The sequence below is a fragment of the Artibeus jamaicensis genome, unplaced genomic scaffold (genome assembly GCF_021234435.1).
Source record: "Artibeus jamaicensis isolate MK-2021 breed Jamaican fruit bat unplaced genomic scaffold, CSHL_Jam_final scaffold_847, whole genome shotgun sequence".
NCBI lineage: Eukaryota > Metazoa > Chordata > Mammalia > Chiroptera > Phyllostomidae > Artibeus > Artibeus jamaicensis.
Genome location: NW_026522057.1, coordinates 17,480,168 through 17,504,934, shown reverse-complemented (window position 1 = coordinate 17,504,934; position 24,767 = coordinate 17,480,168). Strand labels below are relative to the sequence as shown.

At 52.4% G+C, this 24,767-nt stretch overlaps 2 protein-coding genes and 1 long non-coding RNA gene across 4 annotated transcripts in view; 1 reads left to right on the top strand and 2 right to left on the bottom strand.

Annotated features, from left to right (window-relative positions):
* Positions 1–18,509, bottom strand: part of TCEA3 (transcription elongation factor A3) — a 35,953-nt gene extending 17,444 nt beyond the window's left edge. Inside the window, exons 1-5 of the mRNA XM_053660281.1 lie at positions 18,295–18,509; positions 13,226–13,288; positions 12,376–12,481; positions 11,754–11,898; positions 4,767–4,829 (exon numbers count right to left, since the gene is read on the bottom strand). Coding sequence (XP_053516256.1) covers positions 4,767–4,829; positions 11,754–11,898; positions 12,376–12,481; positions 13,226–13,288; positions 18,295–18,363 — 446 coding nt within the window. The 5' untranslated portion in view covers positions 18,364–18,509. The remainder of the gene's footprint in view (positions 1–4,766; positions 4,830–11,753; positions 11,899–12,375; positions 12,482–13,225; positions 13,289–18,294) is intronic.
* Positions 18,510–20,887, top strand: LOC128626655 (uncharacterized). The gene is made up of 4 exons (XR_008390666.1): positions 18,510–18,739; positions 19,420–19,478; positions 19,813–19,967; positions 20,510–20,887. It is a non-coding gene; the product is annotated as an uncharacterized LOC128626655 (long non-coding RNA).
* A 1,201-nt stretch (positions 20,888–22,088) lies between these two features.
* Positions 22,089–24,767, bottom strand: part of ASAP3 (ArfGAP with SH3 domain, ankyrin repeat and PH domain 3) — a 43,475-nt gene continuing 40,796 nt past the window's right edge. For both annotated transcript variants that reach the window (XM_053660557.1, XM_053660558.1), the window contains 2 exons: positions 24,280–24,376; positions 22,089–23,350 (listed from right to left, as the gene is read on the bottom strand). In XM_053660557.1, the coding sequence (XP_053516532.1) occupies positions 24,280–24,376 (97 nt within the window). In that variant the 3' untranslated portion in view covers positions 22,089–23,350. The remainder of the gene's footprint in view (positions 23,351–24,279; positions 24,377–24,767) is intronic.

The following is a 24,767-nucleotide window of genomic DNA, read 5'->3' as shown; positions in this document are numbered from 1 at the left end:
GCCTAGAGTGAATACCTTCCCTTCCAGGTGCCTCAGTTTTCTCACATGGCAGGTGGGGATAACAATAGTACCCATCATAAACAGTTGTTAAGAGAATTAAAGCATCTACGAGAATTCTAGAAATGAACCACTAGGCCATTTATACAGGTTGCTGCATTAAGTGTGCGTACTATTACCTACTGAGCACCTGCATGGGTTGGGAACAGCGCTAAACATTTCATTACCTCATTTGACCCTCACCGTAACCTCGAAAGGTGGTCATAATTATCCCCATTTTAAAGGTCAATGGACTGAGACTCAGAGGGCTGAACTAACTTGTCCAAGGTCATCCAACTAGCAAATGGAAGCATCAGACTGCAAATCTAAGTCTGCCTATCTTCCTAATTCTTTTCAACACATCTCGCTGTGGCTCTAAAAGGCAGAGTTTTCCAGAGTTCCCTTACCTGGGCGAGGCTGGGCTGCTTGTTGTGTTTTCTCCCATCTTTCTGGCAGGCACCCCCGGGCCCCCAGAGCCCCTTTTTGGCTAGGAGCTGACTGGTAGGCTGGAATTTGTTTCTAAATGGCATTCCAGGCAGCCACGCTCATTTTGCTTTCAACGCAGAGAACTGGGAACTGAGTCAAATTGCAGAAAGGGCATCACTGATGGGGTAGAGGCGGAGGGTTGGATTGATCACTGCTTCCCTCTGCTTCCCGCCTGTGTCCGCGTCAGCACCAGCCTGTGTTCTGTCTGATACCACTAAGCGCTTAGAAAATCTTCCGGCCCCAGGTCAGAGCAGAGGCACCAGGAGGCCTGGCTTGCTACTCGTGCGCGCCACCTCGAGGGCACTTCGGTTACTGCACCGCCAAGCACCTGTAGGGCTCAATTGCCTTCCATGGCTGGCTTGGTCCCACTGCCCTGAAAAAGGGCAACCTTCTTCCCGGACACAGTAGTGCCCTACGTGGTCTGTACCCTGGTACTCCAGATACAGTTCCCAGAGTGCCATGCTCACTCATACTGCCACACCTTTGCATGGGCCGCTCCCTCTGCCTGGGGCGCCCTCTCTTAGCCTGTCTGCTGGGCAAACTCCTATTCATTCGTCTGTCAGTCTTCAGCACTCTCTCTTCCATGAAGTCTCTTTGACTTCTCAAATCCTAATGAAACACTCTTCCGACGTTCCCACTCTTTGTTATATCTCCAAACACCAAGTATCTTGGTGTCTGCCTCTACACTGGTGATTAGCTCTGTGAAGACAGAAATGAAGAGTTTGAACCTTGGCCTGGCCGGAGAGGTTGCAAACGGGAGGGCTACAAATATGTTGTGTTCGCCTTACTGTGTCTTAGAAAAAGGTGAGTATGCTGCCAACGTTTAAAGTTGGGAGCCTCATCTAAAAATCTAGGAGTCCAGTTTCCCCTAAAGAACAGGAAGACATGGCACTCGGGGCCTGCACTTCCACAAAGCAACAACTGTCTGGGGATAGCTAGTGGGCGCCCCCTACCGGCAGGCACCCTACTCTCCGTTTTTCCATGGTCCCCAAAAGTCACCCACACGGTGTGCACATGCTCTTGACCCCTGGGGAGGTTGTTTGCAAAGAATGTGTACACCAGATAGGTGGATGGGTGGATGGGTGGATGGGTGGATGGGTGGATGGGTGGATGGGTGGATGGGTGGATGGGAGAGAAAGAGGAGCTGGAGAGGCAGAGAGCACAGGAAACAGTCTGGGTGGTGGATAAGGTGAATTTACAAGACCTGCTTGGGGTTGCCCATCCCCCATACTGAACCAGCAGAAAATGGCACAGCTGTCTGTCAGATGTATTCTGTTTGACCTTCAGAAGAAGAGTGCAGTATGGGAGGGAGCCAGGAGACTTTGAGGCCCCAGGCAAAAGCAGGAGAGGAGTCTGAAGGTACAAATCCTTCCACAAATGCTGAATGTTTACATAATAGCATCAAACTCAGAACGGGATTAGAGCTAAGTGTTTTGTTTTGGGATAGGACAATCCTGCACTATACAGCGCTGCCCTTCATGCCTCAAGATGTTTAGCATCGATGAGCCCTGCCTCCTAGATGCTGGAGTGCTCCTCCCCCACTCCCACTACAGACAGAATGTTTGTGTTCCCCCAAATTCATAAGTTGAAGCCCTCACCACCAATGGGACAGTATTTGGAAGTGAAGCCTTCAAGAGATAATCAGGTTTAGGTGAGGCTGGGCCCCGTGATGGGGTTATAGTTCTCCAATCAGGTGCAGACAGAGCAAGAAGCAAGAAGGTGGCCACCTGCAACCAGGAACTGAATCAGCTGGCACTTTGAGAAATAAATGCCTGTTGTTTAGGCCACACAGTCCATGCTATTTTGTTATAGCAGCACGAGCTAAGACACCCCTCCCCCAAGGTCACGGACAACAAAAAATGCTTCCACAAATTTCTGAACAACACTCTGTTGAGAACCACTGGTTTAGGGCCAGGATGGCAGTGGGGTCTCCAAGGCCTTGCTCATGGCAGACGTTGCTAACGGACCACAGAAGTCTCTTCTCCAGAGGCAGGGCACAGCCTCCATCCCTCTCCAAGCAGCGCTCTGAGAGCCTCCACTACCTGCTGAAGCTGGCACTCAGCAGCCAGTGGGACTCGGGCAATACAGTGGCCCCATTGACATCTCGGACCAGTTTAATCCCCATGAAGCCTTAAACAACCTAATTTTTGTGCCTCTTCTTTTCTTTCCAGTGGTGGTTTTACTGGTATCATGAAGCCTGGAACAGCTGTGTACTAGCATCTTCCACTCACATTGGCCTAGAAGTCAACCTTACCATCCCACCTGTTTGTCCCAGCATCCAATATCGCCCTGGACCCTCGTCATTTGCCTCCATCCACCTCCAAGCCAAGTCCTGCCCTGACCTGCTCTGTTCCCTCTTGGCCCTGCTTCCCCTGCTCTGACCTCTGACCTCCCTCCTGGACTACAGTTCGCACTTGCTCTTTTACCCACATTCTCTCTGCAGTGATCTCATCCAGCTTGAAATTCCAGCTACAAGCTAATGACTCTGAAATGTATGTTTCCAGCCCAGACTTGCTTCCTGAATTCCAGCCTGGTATAACCTAACTGCTCATTCAACTTCTGCACCTAAATGACGAGCACACCCCTGAAATCCAACATATCCACACCGGAACTCTGGATCTCCTGCCGCAGCCAGCCTGGGTTCCACAGCCCTGCCCCACCTGTGCCCGGCGGCGCCGTCCTTGCAGATAGATGCCCACGTGAAAACTCCTGGAGTCATCCTGACTCTTCTCCTCTTGTTGCCCACGTGCAGTCTGTCAGGAAATCTAGTCAGCTCTGCTTTCAACATGCGTCTGGAGTGGAGTCCACTGCTTCTCCCCACCTGCTGCCACCCCGAGCCACCGTCACATCTTGCCTGACTTATCGCAATAGTCTCCTGGTCTCTCTGCTTCCTCCTCCACAATCCTTTCTCAGCACAGCAGCCAGAGGGATCCTGATACGTTTGATCATACAATTTACAGGCTTAACGCCCTGCAGTGCTCCTGCTTCACTCAGTTCTCCGACTCTGCCCCTCACTTATTCGCTTCGGCCCCACTGGCCACCTCACTGGTCCTTAGGTTTGGAATGACCCCACTATCTGCATGGCACTTGAAGCTTTTGCTCAAAGGTCATGTCCTCAGTCCTGGCTGGTGTAGCTCAGTGGATTGAGCACCAGTCTCCAAACCAAAGGGTTGCTGGTTCAATTCCCAGGCAGGGCACATATCCTGGGTCGCCAGCCAGGTCCCCAGTAGGGGGTGCACTAGAGGCAACCACACATTGATGTTTCCCTCCTTCTCTTCCCCTCACTCTAAAAATGAATAAATAAAATCTTTAAGAAAAAGAAGTCACATCCTCGGCGAGGGCTCTTCTGACCTCCCCAATGACCGTTTCCCCCCCAGGTCCCCTCAGCCTGCTCTGTCACTTTCCTTAGTGCTTGTCGCCTTCTCAACTGGTGCCCGACTCACTACATGTATTGCTACCGCCCCTATTAGAATATAGGCCCCACGACTGCGGCGATTTTGGTTTCTTTTGTTCACTGCTGTATCCTTGGTACCCAAAATGGTTCCCAGCACATAGGAGACCCTCAATAAATATTTGATGAATGAATGAATGACTTGATTAGGATATCAACTCTGAGGTAGATATCTTAACCAGTTCGGCCCGAACCAGAGGCCCCACCCCAGGTACAGGCTCTCAAGGCTTCTGTCCTCACAGGGTTCAGGTTGACCTTGAGAATGTTGCCAAGACAGGGATGGGGCAACAGTGATGGGTCAGCCACCCCAGTGAGGGAGCCGCACCTCTGATTTGGGGGCCCCCTTAGTCTTAAAAAAATATTTATTTATTTATTTCAATTACAGTTTGCATTCAATATTATTTTGTATTAGTTTCAGGTGGACAGCTTAGTGGTTAGACAATGATGTACTTTACAGAGTGCCCCCCCCCGGGTGGGATATTTCCAGTACCCACCTGGCACCATACGTAGGTATTACAATATTACTGACTCTATTCCCCATGCGGTACTTTACATCTCTATGGCTATTCTGTCCCTGCTGATCTGTACTTCTTAATCTCTTCACCTTTTTCACCGAGGCCCCCAACCTCTCTCCCTTCCATCTTGGTCTTACTGTGTGGATTCTAGATTTTGGAGGCAACGTAACATACAAAGTTGCCTCCTTCCCCAGCCTCAGGCGTTGCACATTAAAGCACAGAGAGGGACACGGGTTGAACAGAACCTCTGGGGCAGAGAAGTCCGTGGCTCTCCCTACCTTTCCATCGATGGTCTCTTTGGAGAGGAGGTGGCTGAAGACTTGGAATCCACAGAGTCTCTCCTGAAAGAAGAGAAATCGAAGATGAGATTCTCCTAGGCGTTAGCATCGGTACTGATGCAGAGAGGTCAGAGGCCAGGGAGAAGCATGCTGAAGCCAGGCCTGCTGGGCCGAGGACGATAGAGCCTCCCTTGGACCACTGCCGCCCGGGAGAGGAAGCTGCAGGCGGTGCTGGCGGGTCACCTTCGCCTGCCCTTCATCAGATGAAGCAACCAGTGCAAGGGAAGGAAACCGAGTATGTGCCAGATGTGATGCATGTGCTATGTCACTAATTGCACGACTTCCACTAATTATGAAAAGCTAAGTCTCAGCAGCCCCCTCTCCTCCTTGCTGTCAGGCAGGCCTTGGCTGGCTGGAGTCCACAGAGACTGGAATTGCTAGGATTGCCTGTTCTCGAGAGGAACTGGACACCATCTCCGGCCTCTCTTGCCGGCCCCTCAGGAGGAGGAGAGGAGAAGCTCTTGGGCCTTGGCGATTGAAGAGCGGCGTTAAAACGACAGGTGAAGAAGCAGGATGCCAAATTAGATGTGTTCTGTGCCTAAAGTCTTGCAAGAAAACACCTGGCAAGACAGACCATCGAAAGACCACCCACCCAAATGCTAACCAGGGTTACATCAGGAAGATGGGGCGAGAGGTGAAGTTTTCCCCCATTTTCCAAAATGCCAGTAGCTACATTCTTTTTTGATATAGGATGTGTTTTTCTCCTTTATTGATTTTATAAAATTAATGTGTGTAAGCGCACCCCCCAGTCCCTAGCTCACCCAGCTCTCCTAGTCCCAGCGCAGCTGTCAGCTGTTGGACGGACTATGATTTTCTTACCTATTATATGCACGGGCCGGGCCCCTGCCACGTAAATCTCACAGGAGCAGAGTTCAGGGGGTTCTGTTCACTGTGGTGGACACAGTGCCTGCTGAGCCCATGTCCCCTAGGGCGCTCACTCCCCCAGTGCATGGGACACAGGGACCTCCCCCTGCCAGCTCCCCTGGGCGCCGTCTGCCTGAGGACCTTCTCCGCTCCAGTCAGCACCAACGACGGGCCAGTGGGCCGGAAGTGCTGGGTGGGTCTGTACCCCACCTTCCTCGGCCCTCCCGTGGGCCACCCCCCAGTGTGTCCTCCACTACCACACAGTGTTCCGAACAGGATTTAAGCCCTGGTCGCCCACGGCAGTCCCCTGCTCACTAACACACCCTGGGTTGGCTTCTTCCCTTTCTCTGCCTCCCTTCTTCTTTTTTTAAAAAATATATATTTAAAAGATTTTATCTGTTTATCTTTAGAGGGGAAGGGAAGGAGAGAGGGAGAGAAATATCAATGTATGGTTGCCTCTGGTGCATCCCCTGCTGGGAACTGGCCTGCAACCCAGGCATGTGCCCTGACTGGGAACCGAGCCGAGATCCTTGGGTTTACAGGCCCGCGCTCAATCCACTGAGCTACACCAGCCAGGGCTCTGCCTTCCTTCTTCACTCCTCTACCTGCACTTCCTGAAATCACTTCCCAGAGAAACCCCTGAGCTGGGATGCAAGTCTCAGGGTCTGGTTCTGCAGAGCACAGTCTGATACATTCACTGACTTATCCCCAGCAAATAGACTAGTGCCTGGCAAAGAGCAGGCGCTCTGTAAATATCTGTTGCCGAATGCTAGTAAGTCAGACAGTACAGAAATGCAAACACTATAAAGGGGGAAGACAAACCTCCCCACAGGGAACGACTACTATGTTTAATGTCTTCCCTTCCAGACCTTTTTCTACCTGCAAACATTCAGCACATAACATTCATCACTGCACAGAGAGAGCCGATGACAGGAGTTGTAGTCCCCGTTCTGCCCCTGGGACAGGTCATTTGCTCTGAGCATCGGGCTCCCTCACCTGTCAATGAGAAGAAAAGAACCTCTGTCTTGGGCTATCTGGGAGGAAGACACTGGGTCATTCATGTCCCCACAGCAGTTCCCAGCACGGGACAGGCCTGCTGCTCCACAGTCCCAGGCACCTGGTTTCTTGTTTTCCAGATTGTGCAGCATTTCTGCATGGATTTCCAGCTCCCACCTCATCCTCCAGATGGTCTGGGAGACAGTGGGCAAGGTAGGTTCAGGGGCAAGCCTCACCCTGTGGACCAGCGCCATCCGCCCTGCACCTTCTCTCCAGCGTGAAGACGGGGGAGGCAGCAGGAAGGGCGAGGGGAAGTTTCACCCCCTTCACATGCCCGTCCGTTCCCACATCAGCCCTGGAGCTGCTCTGCGGGGCTCCTCCCTGAGTGCCCCCCGAGGATGGACGGTGCAGACCAGAGTGAGCAGCCGGAATCTCGCAGGCAGAGAAGGGAGAGGAGACACGAGCCTTTACCCTGCAGCCTCACCATTTTCAGGCCCTTCCTCGTTGCTTTTCTTTTTAGAACAAACCAGAAATATTCTGCAGTTATTGCAAATGATCATTGTGAAAACTATTCAGGAAGATGAAAAAATGCCTGCAATACAATAGGAAGATAAGTTCAGGAGAACAGAGTAGTTTGTACACTCCACCTACAGGGATGGAAAAATTATTATATGTGTGAGTAGCTCAGGGCTGGGAGAAAAGAGGAAAAGAAACTGCTTCATTTGTTGGTGGTGGCTCACTGTGGGCAAAGATTTTGAATCCTTATTTTAATTGCACCAATGTGGTTACGGTGTTTCTATAATAAATAATGATGATCAATTATCATCAAGAAAACTAAAAAGGAAGGCAGTTCACCAATGTAGCTGAAAGAGGACCCTTGCCAACTGGGTGCACCCAGCAAGGTGGGGAGACAACCAGCCCAGGGTCTGCTCAGCCGCAGTGACAGCTGGGAACCCCGGCGCCCTGGCTGTGATGGGGAAACTGAGTCAACAGTTCCACTGCTCGTGAAACGTTCCTAACGTGGTCAGGTGTCAAATGCTGGTTACCAAACCATAGGTAGAGTGTGATCCAGTTTTATTAGGAAAATACAAATGTACATTTAGATGTTCTTAAAAAATGAGAAAGGTATACATCAAAATGTTAATACTAAGCCCTGGCTGGTATAGCTTAGCGGGTTGAACGTGGGCTTGCGAGCCAAATGATCGCTGTTTGATTCCCAGTCAGGTCAGGGCACATGCCTGGGTCGCAGGCCAGTTCCCAGCAGGGGACACATGAGAGGCAACCATACATTGATATTTCTCTCCCTTTCTCCTTCCCTTCCCCTCTACAGATAAATAAATAAAATCTTTTAAAAAATGTTAACAGTAATAGTATTCTTTTCCTATATTTGCTTTTCTAAACGTTTTATACTACACATGATTTACCGTTGAAATAAATAAATGTGGAAAGGTTACAAAATACTATATAGAGCATAATTCCATTTTACTAATACAATAAGTATTTTATGGGTGGTGATCATAGCTAAAAAGTCTAGAAGAGAGACTTCCGCCAAGATGGAGGCATAGGTGGATGTGCCGTGCCTTCTCACACAACCAAGTTTAGAGACAACTAAATATTAGCAACAGAAAACACAGCCAGAACACGGAAAACTGAACTTTTCGGAAGTCCGTTAACAACAAATTCTTCAGCCTGACCGGTAAGGGGCGAGGCCAGCAGCTGGTGAAGCAGGATTGCACAGGAAAACTCGGTCAGACGGACTCAGGCGCACAGAATCCAGGCGCAGGGTTGGACCTAGTGAGCGACCGAGCGAGTGACCAAGGGAGCGACCGCGGGGAAACAGCCAGGGAGCAGGGCTGCGGGTTGACCGTGGTTGCGCATATGTGCGTGGATAGACAAGCGAGGGAGTGGGCGATTGGACCGGGACCCAGCGGGTCCCCGAGGCGAGTGGCAGGGAGGGTGCCACCATTTCCCTGCTCTGACCCCACCTCCACATACAGCGTCATAACCCAGCGACTCTGAGTTGCCCGGCCCTGGTGAACCACCTAAGCCTCTGCTCCTCACCCAGCGGCACGAAACTGCAGAGGGGGCCGCCATTTCCCCACTCTGACCACGCCCCCACATACAGCGTCACAACCCAGCGACCTGGTAGTCCAAAGCTCCACTCCTCACACTTAAAGGGCGCGAACAGACCAAAAATGGCTCAAGAAGATCCCAAAGCCCCAGAGCCTATAAATCTAAGCGATGAAGAAATAGCAAAACTCTCAGACGCACAGTTTAAAATACTGGTGATCAGGATCCTCACAGAACTGGTTGATTATAGCCACAAATTAGACAAATATATGAAGGCGAAACTAATTGAAATGAATGGAATTGCACAGGACACCAATAGCAATGAAAAGGAAACTGGGACTCAAATCAATGGAGTGGACCAGAAGAAAGCAAATAATGGCCAAACAGAAAAAAGTCAAGAAGCAAGAATTCAAAGAAATGAGGAGAGTCTTAGGAACCTCCAGGACATCTTTAAACGCGCCAACATCTGAATTATAGGGGTACCAGAAGGGGGAAAGGCACAGCCACCAGTGGAAAACTTATTTGAACAAATAATAAAGGAGAATTTCCCCAATCTGGCAAAGGAAATAGACTTCCAGGAAATCCAGGAAGCTCAGAGAGTCCCAAAGAAGTTGGACCCAAGAAGGAACACACCAAGGCACATCATAATTACATTAGCCAAAATTAAAATGAAGGAGAGAATCCTAGAAGCAGCAAGAGCTAAGGGGACAGTCACCTACAAAGGAGTCCCCATCAGACTGTCAGCTGATTTCTCAAAAGAGACCTTACAGGCAAGAAGGGGCTGGAAAGAGGTATTCCAAGTCATGAAATCCAAAGACCTACAACCAAGATTGCTCTATCCAGCAAAACTTTCATTTAGAATGGAAGGACAGATAAGGTGCTTCTCAGATAAGATCAAATTCAAGGAGTTCATCATCACCAAGCCCTTATTACATGAAATGTTAAAGGGACTTATCGAAGAAAAAGAAGTTAAAGAAACATGAATGGTGAAAGGACAACAAACTCACAGTTATTAACAACCACACCTAAAACAAAAGCAAACTAAAAGGACAGCTAGATCAGGAGTGGAAACATAGAAATGAAGATCACATGGAAGGTTAGCAACAGAGGAGTGGGAGGAGGAGAAGGGGGGAGAAGGTACAGAGAATAAGTAGCATAGACAGTAGATAGAAAATAGATGGGGGGCAAGAATAGCGTGGGAAATACAGAATGTAAAGAACTTGAGACACATGGACATAAACTAAAGGGGGGGTAATGGTGGGGACAGGGGGGTAGGGTGGAGGGGAATGAAGGGGGGAATAGAACAACTGTAACAGCATAATCAATTAAAAAATTTTAAAAAGTCTAGAAGAATATGTATATGATTATAAATACTACATGTGTATTTTATACATTAGTATATGTACATGACTATATATACATATATGTGTGTTTCTCTCTGTATAATGAATGATTTTTAACTTTCCTATTTATATTTAAAACTAAAATATTTTTAAAACTTTCTAGAATGAGCAAATCATTACCTATATAATACAATAAATATAATACAAAATAGTTAAAACAATACATGTGATTAAAATATATTCCAAATAAAACATTTTATTCTGAAGAAGAAAGAACCGAGATAACAGTGCCCACTTTTCAGGCCACGATACAGAGTCTCAGAGACTTTAGGGTGTGAGTACGTGATCGAGTTAAGGCCAGAGTCTGGCTTTCTGCTTTCCAGCCTTCTCCTCGACCATATCTGTTGTCCTTTTATAGGCCTTTCAAAGAACCCCCTGTATGGATCACTCAGTGGGGTTCAGAGATGGAGCAAAAGGAACCGCGTGGGTTAGTGCTGCCACCTCTACCACGACGTCCGCGGCCCTATTCTGCAGCCCTTCGCTCCCATCTCACTTGGCCTTCTCTCCCAACAGTCCAGCCTCCGGTCTTCCAACTTCATCCCACAGAACCGTCCCCCCCACCGCCCCAGGTCCTTCCTTTGTCACCGCGCCCAGAACCACACGGGAGGCCCAGATGGGGCGGGACCAGCCAGAGCACGACTGTCCACAGGGGGCTGCACGGGTGCAGCCGGCCCAGCAGTTTTCAGTAAACAACACTCTGTGTTGGGCCCCGAGGGTCAGAGGGTCTTGCCAGCCACCCTGCCGACCGCTCGGGGAAAATGAAACACACCGCCTGAAAAGTTAAATGCCAACTGGGACTTCCCCGAGTGGGACACATCCGGGAAATGAACAAGGAAAGGAAGAGAACACAGAAATGGGTACAGAACCACGTGACCAGTAGCGGCATTTTAAAAAGCAGGCTCTAAAGTGAATGGTAACTGCAGAAAACAAGTCCGAGAGAAGAAGAAATCATACACCAAAACACTGAGTGATCCCCTGCGGGTGGAGGGAGTGCGAAGGATTTCCCCCCCATTTTTCATTATTTCTACAACAAATTGTCATCACTCTTGTTCATTTTTTTAAGTGCTATTATATGTTCTGATTTCAAAAGCAATACAGGATCGTTGTGGAAAAAATAACAATATGAATATAAATTTTGTTGTATAATATAGAATAGGAGGCTCTTAATTATAATCCCATATATTTTTGTTAAAAAAGTATCTTTGCCCTGGCTGGTGTGGCTCAGCAGATGGACTGTCAGCCTGTGAACTGAAGGTTTATCTGTTCCATCCCGGGTCACGGCACGTGTCTGGGTTACAGACCAGGTCCCCGGTTGGGGGCGTGGGAGAGGCAACCGATAGATGTTTCTCTTACACACAGATGTTTCTCTCCCTCTCTTTCTCCCTTCCCCGCTCCCTCAAAATAAATAAATACAATCTTTAAGGAAAAGAGGGTTTAGAGAAAAAAATGTGTCGGAAACGCCAGCCAAAAAATGTTACGCACAACACATACATCTTTATGTTTAATCGGATTAATGTCTTAGCGTAACTTCCTTATTGTGGACACACTGGGTGAAACGGCAGGGATATGCCTTTTCTATGCCAGAAAAAATTACCTGTCTTTGGGCTCCTCCCCTTGCTTCTTCCTTGGCGGAGAAAGGCCTGCCCCTGGCTTCCAACTGGAACAGGCGAGTTCTTTTTCTTTCTTCTTGGCCTTTTCTCTTTCCTCTCCTTTTCCTCCTTTGGGGGACCCAGGGGACTCTGAAGATGAAAGGGTGGCGGTACTGCTCACCATGCCTAGCCCCGTTGAACCCAGTGCGGCTTGGCGGGGGGCAAAGGGCAGGGATGGGGCAGCTGCACACTGCCCCAACACATACACACACTTGTACACAGGTGCGTATACAATATGCACATACGTGAGCAAATCCACACTCACACGTGGGGGCAGGAAGGCACGCGCACACACACCTATGCACATGTTCACACAAATATGTATATACAGATGTACAAATACACGAGCCAACACAAATGCACACACAGACACGTGTACGTGAAAACTCGCAGATCTACAAATCCTGCCCTTGAGCAGACAAACACTGACACTCCCCACTGGAGGCCACCTGTCATTTATTAAGTCAGTCAACAAACACACGCTGAGTGCCTGCTATGAGCCAGGCACAGTCCTGTCCCAGGTGCTGGGGAAAAAACACAGTCCGAGTCAACCTCGCCCCTCCTTACCCAGCAGCCGCTTCCATTTTCTGATGAGGACTTTGGCCAAGGACACTGCCTCCTTGTCTGAGCAGTGCTTCCGGACCCCGTTCACAGCGACTCCGATCCGGGTTGTCTGCCCAGCGAGAAGGTGAGAGGCTGGTCTGAGAAGGGACTCGCGGGACTGGCTGCCGTAACTGGCAAGACCTGACCTGGCTCATCCACCTCCTTCCCCTAGCCTCAGTTTCCCCAGAGCCCCAGGCCCGACCTGTGGCTGAGATAGTAACCGTGATCCTGTAACTGAGGCCCTGACCTGCCATCCCTAGTGAGGGCTAGTGCCCTGCACTGTGGGTGATGGCGGCTCTGATGGACAGCTGAGGTCGTGGGACTGGCTGAGGGTGAGGGATGAGGGATGAGGACTCCCCCCATCCCCGGTCCCCTGGTGTGCTGGAGGTGTATCTTTGAGCCCGGTTGCAGCTTAAGACACAGATCTGGCTACTAAAGCTTGGGTTTGTGCTAATTTGGGGGACCAAGAGTGTTTGGCAATGTTTGGGGGCTCTGGGGGCAACACAGGGCAGACTGAAAAGTGGGGGACTTTTCCCTGGATCATTGGCCTCTTGGATCCCACAAGCCCAGGACCTTGGGAATAGTGATTTTCAAGGAAAGTACATTAGTCTTCCTCCCAGACCCAGAAGGCCCCTGTGCTTGGAAGGTCCCCTGTCCCCATCTAAATGACCCAGTCCTCACCCTCAGAGCACTTCAAGGTCCCCCAGCCCTCTGCTCAAAAATTCCCCCCAGACTCCACTCTTGGAGGTCTTCCCTGTGTCAGGTCCCGCCCCCCAGCCAACACTGTCCCCAGAGCTGTCCATCCCCACCCCACCTGGAGTAGCTGGATGGACATCTGACAGCTGTTCAGCTTCTTCAGGAGGTCGAGGGCCCCTTCCTGTGGGAGGCCACAAGGTGAGAACTGAGGGCCGTGGGTTGTGCCCCAGGTCCCTCTCTGATCATCACGTGGTCTTCTTAGTAGGAAAGAGGAGGGGCGGAAGCAGGAAGGAGACTTCCAGGAAACGGGCAGACACATGATTGAAGGGCAGGCCAGGGACAGTGGGAAGGAGAGAGAAGAAAAAGATTCTGCCCCAGATCATTGCTCCCCTTCATCCCCATTAGCCAGGCCGGGCCCAAGCCGCTCCGTGCCGGGCTTGGGCCCTAACCACTCACCCCGCCCCCCAACTGTTGGTTCCTTTCCACTGGGTATGCTCTCCCTTTCCCCGTCTCTCCCTCCAAAGGTTAGTATATATATAGGTTAGTATATAGCAATATATAAAGGTTAGTATATAGCAATATACTTTACAGCTTAGTATATTGCTTTTATGTCTGTATCCTCCTCATCTCCTCACTTTCCAACTGGGAGCTTAAGCAGGGTGAGAAGTGTGGCCTTTTTTTTTACAGCTTTATTGAGGTGTAATTGACATGCAATAAACTGAACATATTTCAGGCTACGATTTGATGAGTTTTGGCATATGTATACACTCATAAAACAGTCAAGATAAGAACACAGCAATCACCCCCAAAGTTTCCTAGTTCTACTTGGTAATCCATTCCTCCCTTCACCACCGATCCCATGCCCCCGCCACCACTTTTTGTCATGATAGATAGGCTTGCTTGCACTTTAAGGACTGCATGCCAAAAGTACTGTGATAAACTCCCTTTGGTCTGGCTTCTTTCACTCTGCGTAATTATTTTGAGACTCATCCACGTTGCTGTGTATACCGACAGCTCCTTTTCACAGCTGAGTTGTTTTCCACTGTTTGTACATAACACAGCTTATATGTGAATTTCCACCTGTTGGTGGACTTTCTCACCTGTGGATGGACTTTCTCTGGTCTCCAGTTTGGGGCTACTACAAATAAGGCTGCAAGGGACATTCACATACAAGTCTTTGTGTGGACATTCACTTTCATTCCTCTTGGGTGAAGGGGACTGTTTTAATCTCTGAGAACTCAGGGCTCAGCACATGCCTCCCTGAGTGAATGAATCAAATGGAAGGCAGAGGGCGGGAGAGGAGATTGGGAGGGGAGACTCAGATCGGGAAACCTGCTGGCTGTCTCTGACCCATTTCTGCTTTCTCCTTCCTCTCACCAGCTTCCTAGTTCCTTAGAAACCAGCCCCAGCCTCCTGTCCAGCGTGGGGTTCCCTGGGGCGCACCAGCTGACTGAGCGCTGTACGCCCCTGCCAGGCTTCCTGGGCCGAGTCCCAAGGGCTGCCTGTCCTCAGCCTCCCTCAGAGCCTGGGTTCACGGGATGTTTTCAGAGGTGCGACCTGTGGGTTTGTGTGCGCATGTAAACTTGTGGGCATATACCTCTGTGTGTAACATGAATTAAAGCCTTATGATGTGCTGGATACTCTTGTTAAGTATTTTATGTGCATTGTCTCCTTTAACTCTTACGATGACCTTATAAGGTAGTGATCTCACTATCCCCATTTTTATAGATGTTCCCACTTTCACAGAAGAGAAATCAAAGAAGCTGGGAGGTTAAATAATTTGCTCAAAGTTATAAGGAACAGAGCTAGGATTCAAACTCAGGCATTTCGGGCTTGAACCACGGCACAAGCACGCGGGTATGGGCGTCGACCAGTCCAGATCTACGCACTCGTGGCCCGGCAGTGCGGGCGAGCGCGGTGGCGTGCTGGCCAAGGTCAGCACCCGGTTCTCAAGGGAAAGGAAAATCTGATTTGTACTGTTTGCCGATTGCTGCTGTGAATACCGCCCCCAGGGCCAATTTTAAATCACAAACACGCTGTCACTGACTGAAGAGGGTGCTGAGGAGTGACGTGGCCATCTCATGGTGCTCCCACCATACTGACATAATAGAAGGGAATTACCTCCAATCCAGGGATGATGGTGAAATGCAGTCAAAGGATTAGGAAATGACGATTTTGGAGCATTTATCACCTGTGATTTTTTCTAAAGACCTTAATGTTTTTTATTGTATTTTATTATTATTTTTCAATCCTCACCCAAGGATATGTTTACCGATTTTAAAGAGAGAGGAAAGAAGGGAGGGAGAGAGAGAGGAACATGGATGTCCAAGAGCAACATTGATCAGCTGCCTCCCGCACACGCTCTGACTGGGGATTGAACCTGCAACCTAGATGTGTGCACCGACTGGGATCAAACCCATGGCCCTTCGGTGCACGGGGTGACTCTCCCACCAGGCCACCCACCAAAGCTATTACCTTTGCCTTTTATATCATTTACTTAACTGTAACTATATAACTGATTTTCTTAAATGATGGCTGTATTAACAACAGACTTGCAAAATTCCTGAAAGTTTAACCACGATGTTAAACTGGCTCCATCCCATCTGTAGGCACGGGTCACGGTCTGTCACACTGAGCAGCTGGGACATACTGAGGAACAGCCACGCGCCCTCCCCGCTTGTGCAAGTGCTACACTGCCAGGTGTGTCTCCCTGTGCGTGTATGGGGTGTGCAGCCAGCGGTACCCAGGCCCAGCTGTGGGTAAGCAGCTCAAAGTGCAGTGCGTTTACTTGTCTTTGTGGTGTGAGGTCTCTGCTGTAACATCTGAGTGTGTGAGTGTGGCTGTTAGGTGTGTAGTTTTGCATGTCCGGGTTTCCTTATTGTCTGCATGTATAGGTGTATAGTTGTCTTTGCATGTCTTTCTGTAAATACAACAGTCAGCGTATCTGTCACGTCAGGATCCAGAGCCGTGTCTCATATGCAGTTATGTTCACAGTTGCTTGTTTGGTTGTTGTGTGTGGTTGTGTGTGTAGCTACATTCGTGGTGTGCAATTGTGTGTGTGTGTGTAGCTGCGACGCGGCGCTTGCAGGTTCGAAACTGTTCCAGTGTGTGCACACCGACAGCATCTGACAGAAGCCCTAAGTTGCTGGCCCTTCAGGAACTGGCAGTAGACCCTGGGCCTGAGCTGCAACGTGGAGGGTGGAAGATCCGTCTTATAACAGGAAGTGTGTCCTCCTCTTGCTAACCACTCCTGGCGGGGCCCATTTGCGCTCCCAGAGCAAGCCCCACCTTTCTTGATCGCATGCCCAGAGCTCTGTGCCCACTCAGAGGCTGCAGAAAACCCAGGCACAGACGTGGCTGCAGACTGAACTATGAGCCCCTGTGGCCAGATTTGCGCCATTCCTGGAGAGAGCACTGAATACTTCCACAGGAATGCACTCCAGGGAATGCCATTTCCTCTTCCCTTTTTGCAGAAAGGGAAGTCTAGGCACGGAGAGGGGAAGTAGAGGGAGGACCTGTGGCCATAGAGGAGTGAGGGGAAGCCGGGGCAATCCCTTCCTTCTCAGCCACAGCTCTACTCCCAACCAAGCTGCTTCCCTCAGGTCTCCTGAGCTTCCTCAACCGACCCCCACCCTCCACTTCTCACACACAAAGGCCTGGAATCTCCTGGCCTAAAGCTGAGTCAGTAAGGATCAGGGCTGGGATAACCTGTCTGCCTTCTGTGGAATGTAGCTCAGAAGATCTGGGTGGGGCTCTGCTGCCCGGGGGGGAAAAGTGGCTTCAGGGTAGAAGTGGCTCCACGACTCCAGGCTCAGCTTCACTGATTTTGGAAGATTCCGGAATGGAGGTGGGTGGGGGCGGGGAGGTAAGGGTGAGAAGCTGCCCGCAGGGTGCTGTTTCATCTGGCTATGCAGAAACCGGTCTCCTCTTGTACTCTGAGCCAGCACTGTCCCAGGCTCTACTAAGGATTTCCCATCTCTCCCACCCTTACCACCAATAGCGGAGACAAAAATCCAGTGGCACTCCTCCCCAGGAGGTAGGTAATCTCAGCTCCTTCTTGCAGATGAAGAAGCTGAGGCTCTGGCCTTTATACCAACAACTCATTACTGTTCATGTCTCCTCTAGGGCCCCCGACATTCCATGGCTCCAGTAACCCTTCCCTTTTCTCTGCTTTAAGTCCATTCCTTTCCCGAGTTCCTAGGGTCACAGAAGGCCCTGGAAACGCAAGTCCTGCTCTAGCACAAGGCAATGGATGGCGAGAGGAGGACCGCCCCAAAACAGGACAAGATGGGGGGATGTGCCTGCTGGGCTACCCTCCACTCTCTCCCCGGCTGGTGTGCCCGGAACCTTCCTGAACGAAGGCCAAGTTTGCTCTAGCCAGGCAATCCCACAGTGTCAGCCCGAAGGCAAAGATCACGGGAAGGATCAAACATTAACTTCAAGTCGGTTTGCGCTCGGGGCTCCGCGTATCCTTAGGTAGGATCGCAGGTCCTGACTCCCCTCAAACTCTGGGTCGGTGAGCAAAGCCCAGGCCTCCAGCCCGCCCCTGACCCCCACCCCGCGGGCCCCAAGGGCTGCGGCTGCCCCGCACCTGTTCGGCCCCGCTGGCGCAGGCCCCACCCCGCGGCCAGGGAAAAGGAAACTTGCAAACAGAACCGCTCCTTGCGCCCGAAACTGTGCGGTCTCGGAATCTATGGCCCTTTGCTTCTCTCCCCGCTGGATCCACTCGCCGGTGCCCGGCAGACGCGGCTCAGCGCCCCTCGTCAGCTCGAGTTTCTTTGACACTTCTGGGGCCACCAGGATTTTGTTCCCTCCACCCCGCCCTCGCCACCACTTCCCTGGCTTTGCCCAAGTCGTCTGTCCCGGGACGCGGAAAGTCCTCTTCCGATCTCTTCCCTCGCTTCCCCGGCACAAGTTACCCCAGGACCCCTGAACCCTACATGTCCATAGGGACGTCCACAGGGGACGATCCCCGGGCCCGGTGCCCCAGCCACGCGCACGCCCACCCTGAGGTGCCCAGCAGTCCCCAAAAGGGCGCTGAGCCCCGCGCCCGTGCGCTTCCCTCGGGTCCTGGGTCCCGCGCGCGCCTCCCGGGCGCCCGGCCAGCTCGCTCCCCCGGGACCCTCAGGCTGGTCGGCGCCGCGCCTCCCAGGGTCGGAAACTGTGGCCCAAACTCTACAGCCTCACCGTGTTCTTCCTGGCTACCATCTTCTCCAGATTTTTGGCGATTCTTAGCAGCTCCTCTTCCTGGCCCATGTTGGCCCGCGACGCCCTGCGGGGCCACGGGCGCTGGGGCAGCAGCTGGGCCTCGGGGGCGGGAGGCGCAGAGACGGAGGGCGTGCAACACGCGCGGGACGCAAATACACACGACACACACGCCGGGCGGGGGCGGGGTCCCCCTCCCCGCCCGCCTGCCTCCGATGTGGGGGAGGGGTGGCGTGCACTAAATATAGATTTCAAGGACTTGCTGGGGCAAAGATTGCCCGCGCCGGCCGGTCGGGCCTCCCGAGCTGGACGGGGCTCCTCCGGGCCCTTTCTTTGCGGGGCGGTGCCGGGAGCTGGGGAAGGTTTGGAGAGGGACGCTCTGACGGAGTCAGGAGGCCGTTGTCCCGGGACACAAAAGGCTGGCCGGGTGAGAAGGGCGCCTGAGTGCGCAGCGGGAGCTCGGGCAAGAGTTCGGGACTCCCGCGTGTCTGCACCGTCACAGCGCAAAGCGGTGGACCCAGCTCCGCGCCTGTGCCCAAGTGGAGGGGCGTGATCACTAAACCGAACTCTGCCGGACCCTGTGCTCACTCATATCCTGTGCGCACGCGTATCCAGGCCGTTCGGTTTCGCAGGGTTTCACACGGTCCTGCAGAAGAGCTACGTTCGGCGCTGCTGCTTCAGGGCGGCCTTGAGTAGTGAGGGCTTGGGAGGGTCACAGCGCCCAACTCTGAGAAATACTGACCCAGGCGCAGGGGCACCCTCTATTCGCGGCCAGGGCACTGCCTCCTCAATGGGAGGGCGTCTGGAGGTGTCGTCTTGAGTGGAGAGGAGACAGAATTGTGCCAACACAGCTGTGCACACGTCTGTGTTTCCGAGGAAGGACCTCCCAAGGGTCTCCGGCAGACCCGGGCAGGTCTCTTCCTAAACAAGAGAGTTTAACTGACAGAAGATTATCTTTTGGAGGGAAGGGTGCTTAGGGACCTGGGGGAGGCATGTAAAGCGGTCCCCAGTGCGTGTGGGGGTGGGAGCTGTGGTTTGGAGTGTTAGGTGACATCTTCAGACTCTCCTGGGAGAACCAGGGAGAACCCCAGCCCCGCTCATTCACAGAGACAGTGCCCTGTGGTGTCATCTGGCTTGGGACTGCTGCTGTGTGCCCTGGGACCAAGGTAGGAAGGGGTGATGTTTGTCATTCATTCAGAAATGCGTTGAGCGTTGTAGCAACAAATAAGACAGACCCAGTCCGGCAACCTTGAGAATGGGGTCTGCAGGCGAGAGAAACCCTTCAACACGTGTGGATACTGTCCATTGTGTATTGTCATGGCTAGGGTGAGGGGCAGGGAGAAGGGCACACACCTTAAGAACACACTTGAGAGGGTGTCATCTCCGAAGAAACAAAACTTAAACTTTGGGCAGAAGTGCAGAGTGGGAGTTGGAGGGAGGAGGAAGGGAGTGTTTACATAAGAGAAGAAACATTCACTCGTTCAACATACATTTATCCAGCACCTACCCTGAGCCCGGTGGATCCAGCCCTGCGCATCCAGAGAGGAAGCACGCGGTCCTCCTGGAGTTTCAGATGTGCAAAGCGTAGGGATGGGAGGGGGCTGAGCGTGTCAGGGTTGGAGGAACTGAGAGACTGGCGTGGCTGCAGCCCAGAGGTGAGAGGGGTGCGGGGAGAAATGGGGCAGAAAATCAGAGATGGGTGGGGCCCGACCACGCAAAGCACCTTCGGCTACTTCTCGGAGGTTGGACTAGCAGTTTGGGGTTTGGGGAAGTCTCTTGACCAACCCCTAAGAGAGCCCCTCTAGACCCAAGGAGCAACTGTCGCAGTTACTTAGGATTGCCTTTCAAAAAGCTGCGTTCAGCTTTTGGCTTGGAGGAGGCCTAGGCGCAACCTTCTTAGGTTGTCAGAATCCAGGTTCATCCACACCAGCTGCCTCTACCATGCACTGAAGTTTGACCCCAATAGGATCAAAGTCGTACACCTGAGGGGCACTGGCAGGGGAGTTAGTGCCCCGTCTGTCCTGGCCCCCAAGATCGGCCCCCTGGACCTGTCTCCAAAAATGGTGGTGATTTCACCGTCAAAGCCGCTGGTGACTGGGAGGGTCTGAGGGTCGCAGTGAAACTGGCCCTTAGGAACAGAGAGGCCCGAACTGCGGCCCTGCCTTCTGCCCCTGCCCTGATCTCAGCCCCCTCACAGGACCCGCCCAGGACAGGAAGAAGCAAAAAACCAACAGAACGAAACAAAACGCCATTGAGCACAGTGGAAACACCACTTTCAATGAGGTTGTGGACATCGCCCCACAGTCATGTCACCGATCTTTAGCTAGAGAACCCTCTGGAAGCATCAAAGAGGTCCTGGGATGGCCCAGTCTGTGGGCTGCCACCCTGATGGCCGCCGCACTCGTGACGTCACAGGTGACATCACAGATGACCTCCGCAGTGGCACGCGCTGTGGGCCACCCAGCTAGTGAACAGCTACGGACAGAACTATGTCAGTTCAAGGTCATTTGATAATAAATGCACATATTTGGTTTTCCTCACATTTCCATTTAGTTCCCACTTTGAGTGGTGTGACAATGAAATAAGCAAGATGCCTGTGTCACCAGGGCTCACAGGACCCCAGGAACATGAGTCGGACCTCTTCCTGGCCTGACAGGGAGATAGGCCCAGAGAGGCCCGGGCTGGCATTGCTCCAGTGTTTCGGAAACAGCTGGCACCCACTCGCACTCCCTCTGCCTCCCGGGCCTCCGGGGAGGCCACCTGCAGGCAGCGCCTGGACACGCTCCTTCCCACCTCCCTGAGCGAGGGCTTCCAGACACGCTGGAAGAGCTTGGGAGCTGACACCCCCAGTAAGGACCTTCCCAACCAACAAAGGACCTGCCCTAACAGGTGTGGTTCAGTTGGTGGCTGGGCACCGTCGGCAAAGTGAAGGGTCCCCGGTTCAATTCCTGGTCGGGGCACAGGCCTGGACTGCAGGTTTAGTACCTGGTCGGGGGTCGGGGGGGTGGGGGGATGACTGAGAGGCAACCAATGGGTTTCTTGCTCACACTGATATTTCTCTCCCTCCCTTTCTTCCTTCCTTACCCCCCTCTAAAAAGAAATAAAATCTTAAAAATAAATAGACCGGAGTTGGTGGTAAAAACACGGATTTCTTCATTCTATGAGACAACCTGAAGGCATACCCTAATCTATACATTCTCTCAAAGGTCTCCAACAAGGTAAGCCCTGATTCTCATGGGGATAGCGCATCATGAACACACCCTTCACTGCTTCTTAATCTTCTGTTTCACTTCCTTACTCCGTCGTTATGCTTCCTGGGATCACTTTGCAAATAAACAGCTTGACCTGAATTACCTGCATCAGGGAAAATCAAATTGCGACAAGACCTGAGCGGCGCTAAACTGCAGGTCTCCTCACTCCTGGACCGGTGCTCTCTCCCCCCACTGTGCCAGGGTTTCTCCACGGTGGCAGTGTGAGCATTTTGGACCAGAAAACCCATCGTTGTGCGGGGCTGACCTGTGTGTTGTCACCTGTTTAGCAGCACCCCTGACCTCTAGCCACTAGAGGTCAGTAGCACCATTCCATTGGGAGCAGTGACCTTGTGTCCCTCGGGGGCGCAAGGCCCCAGGCTGTGTACCTTACAGGGTCCAGAGGAAGATTTCCAAGCCCTAAGGTTCTCTCCGCTTCCCTATTGCACTTCAGATCACATAAATAAAACACTGGGATTTACTAAAAAAAAAAAGGGAAAAGAAAAGATTTTTTTTTTTTTTTTTTTTAATTAGAGATGAGTAAAAGAACAAGTTCGTACACTGGGAGCTCAGAAGACAGCTCTGTCCCCAGGGAGCACAGAGCAGTTGGGCCTCTGGGCCCAGCTGTGGCACCGACCACCGCGCCCTCTGGCCTCCCCCTGGTGGCCTGGCCCATAGGCCACTATAAAGCAGGGGAGTCAGACCCTGCTGAGGGCTTCGTGGGTCTGTTTTCTACTATGCAGCTGAAGGCCTGGGCGGAACTCCCGGCAGTGGGAAGCAGATCTGTTAAGTCTCCGCCCTCCCGTTCCTATCAGTGCCCTTTCACCTCTCGTGACCCTTTCCTTCCTGAGACCGGAAGGCTCCTCCTGAGTCAACCAAGAGAAAGAGGAGAGCAGTGAGAAGCCATCACCCAGGATGTGTCCTGCTAATCAAGGAGACGGGGCAATGGGGGTGAGTCCTGCTCTGCTTCTTGGCTGGGAATACAGTAGGGGTCCCAGGAAGGCTGTAACGTCCCTCAAAAGGAGTGACAGTCAGAATATTTAGTTAACAGGCAGTAACGGCGGCACGGACACGGACCAGTCAGAATGGACACGGGCTGTAGACAGTGGCAGTGTCATGCCCCGATCCCCAAACCACCTGCCTTGCCCATTCCCCAGCTCAGCCCCTGAGACCAGCTTCCCAGCGAGGGACCGCAGCTGCAGGGCCCTTGTCTTATCCATGTGGCATCTGCGGTGCCTGGTGCAGGTCCGGACACAGAGCCAGAACTTAAGAAAAAAACACTAATGAATAGACAAGGAGATGGCCCTTGTCTGGCAGAATCACTGGTCTGGAGGATGATGAAGGCAGGCTGCCTCTATTCTTGGGAAGTCCCCAGACTGAAGGAGGAAACAGAACCTTGGTCCTGTGGGGGCTGAGGGTCTGCATGGAAGCTAGCTCAGGGGCACTCGGATCCAGCCAAAGGGCCTCCTGTACCAGTGAGGGGGCGCAGTTAATGGGATGGAGAGGAAAGAACCACCATCAACCCTAACGTAGTGTCCTTGGCAGGGGCAGGGGCCCATGGCGGGGGGGGGGGGGGGGCCAGCCACAGGGGCACAGAGAGAGCAAGACCCAAAGAAATGAACACCTCGGCTCCCCAGCTTGTGGGCTCAAGTCCTAGCTCTGATCGTCGGGGTCCAGCAAGTTGGTGGTTCACGCATGCAAGGGCCAGCGAGGAGCTAGTCTTGCAAAAGCTGCACAGACCTTCCTAGGAGAACTCCAGTTCTTAAGCCTTCTCCTTCAGTGAAGCCAACCTGGGGAGAAAAGGATGAAAATGGGCATTTTTGTATGCACTTATTGTATACTAGCTCTTTATCGCACTCAGTTTCACAACTGTCCTATGGTGATGAAATTATATCATAATATGGGGGTAGAGAAAAGCATCCCCATTTTACAGACAACGAAACTGAGGCTCAAAGAAGTGAAGCCACTTGCCCAAGTCTCCTCCTCACTCTAAAGCTAGAGCTCTTATTATCATACATGCTTCAACAAGAGGTATCAGCTAAATGCTGGGTAATAGATACCTGGTTGGGGACACCGATTTGTGTTTGGTGCCTGACGTTGACAGACTGAAGATGACAGTCCCCAGGGAGACCCAGCTCCTGCCCTTCCCTTCCCCCACTCCTAACACAGACCACCCACATCACCCCTGAGGAATTCCGAGGGGAACAAGGAACAGACTGGGGCTTCCTTCCCATTGCTACTGGCTCTGTCCTTTGCCATTGGCAGGTTCAACCAAACAGACGTGCATCCTCTCTGCCTGGGAGCCGCAGGCTCAGCAGACTGCAGGAGACTCCTGCACTAGGGGAGAGTGTAGGCAGACCGGGGGCTGGTCCACAGCCACCCTAATCCTGCCTCAACTGCAGGGGCGTGGTTCCTTCTCTCTGAGCAACCAGCCTGGGTGACAGAGCTTTGCCCATCCTCCCCTGGGGAGTGTCAGAGCTTGGGCCTCACCACCTCTGCCGCCCCTCAAGGCCTGGGCTCTCCCCTGCTTCACCCAGCCCGGGCTGGAGCGGGGAAAGCGAAGCACCAGGACAGGGGATGGCCAAACTGTGGCCACCTTGGCCGGTGTGTGCCCCGATCCTGGGAAGAGGTCTCCCGCCCTAATCCACCCTCTCTTGACCGACTCTGCCCCCCCAGGCACTCTGCCATCTCCCCTCAAGCCACAGTCCTGAGCTCCTACCTACTGGCAGGCTCCTTCTGGGTAGGGGCTGCCTGGCTGGGGGGCAGTCTTCCAGGTTCTGGCGCCCCCCCGCCGGTAGGAGCGAGTGCTCTCGGAGCTGGAAAGCAGGGAAAGGCCAATGTGACCCCGATGCCCACAGGGCTCCCCCACCCCCAGAGCAGAGAGGAAGGGCTCGGGTGCAGAATGAGGCTGGGGGGGCTTAGCACAGGTGGGTAGAGTCCACGGGGCCCCCCCAACTGGGTCTATCACAGGTCCCAGAGGCCTGGAAATGACCTCTAGAGAGCTGGAAATTTTCGCTTGTCTACTCCCCACACTCCAAGCTGAAAGGGTTTGTAAGGAGGAGAGGACTGGATCCTGGGCTGAAGGTGGAGACAGAGTGAAGACCCCACTGACAGCCTCTAGGACAAGCTGCACAGATGGGATGCAGTCTTCTCTACTCCAGCGGCAGCTTTCTGGGTCCTAGATTCTTAACACTCCAGGCCAGACTC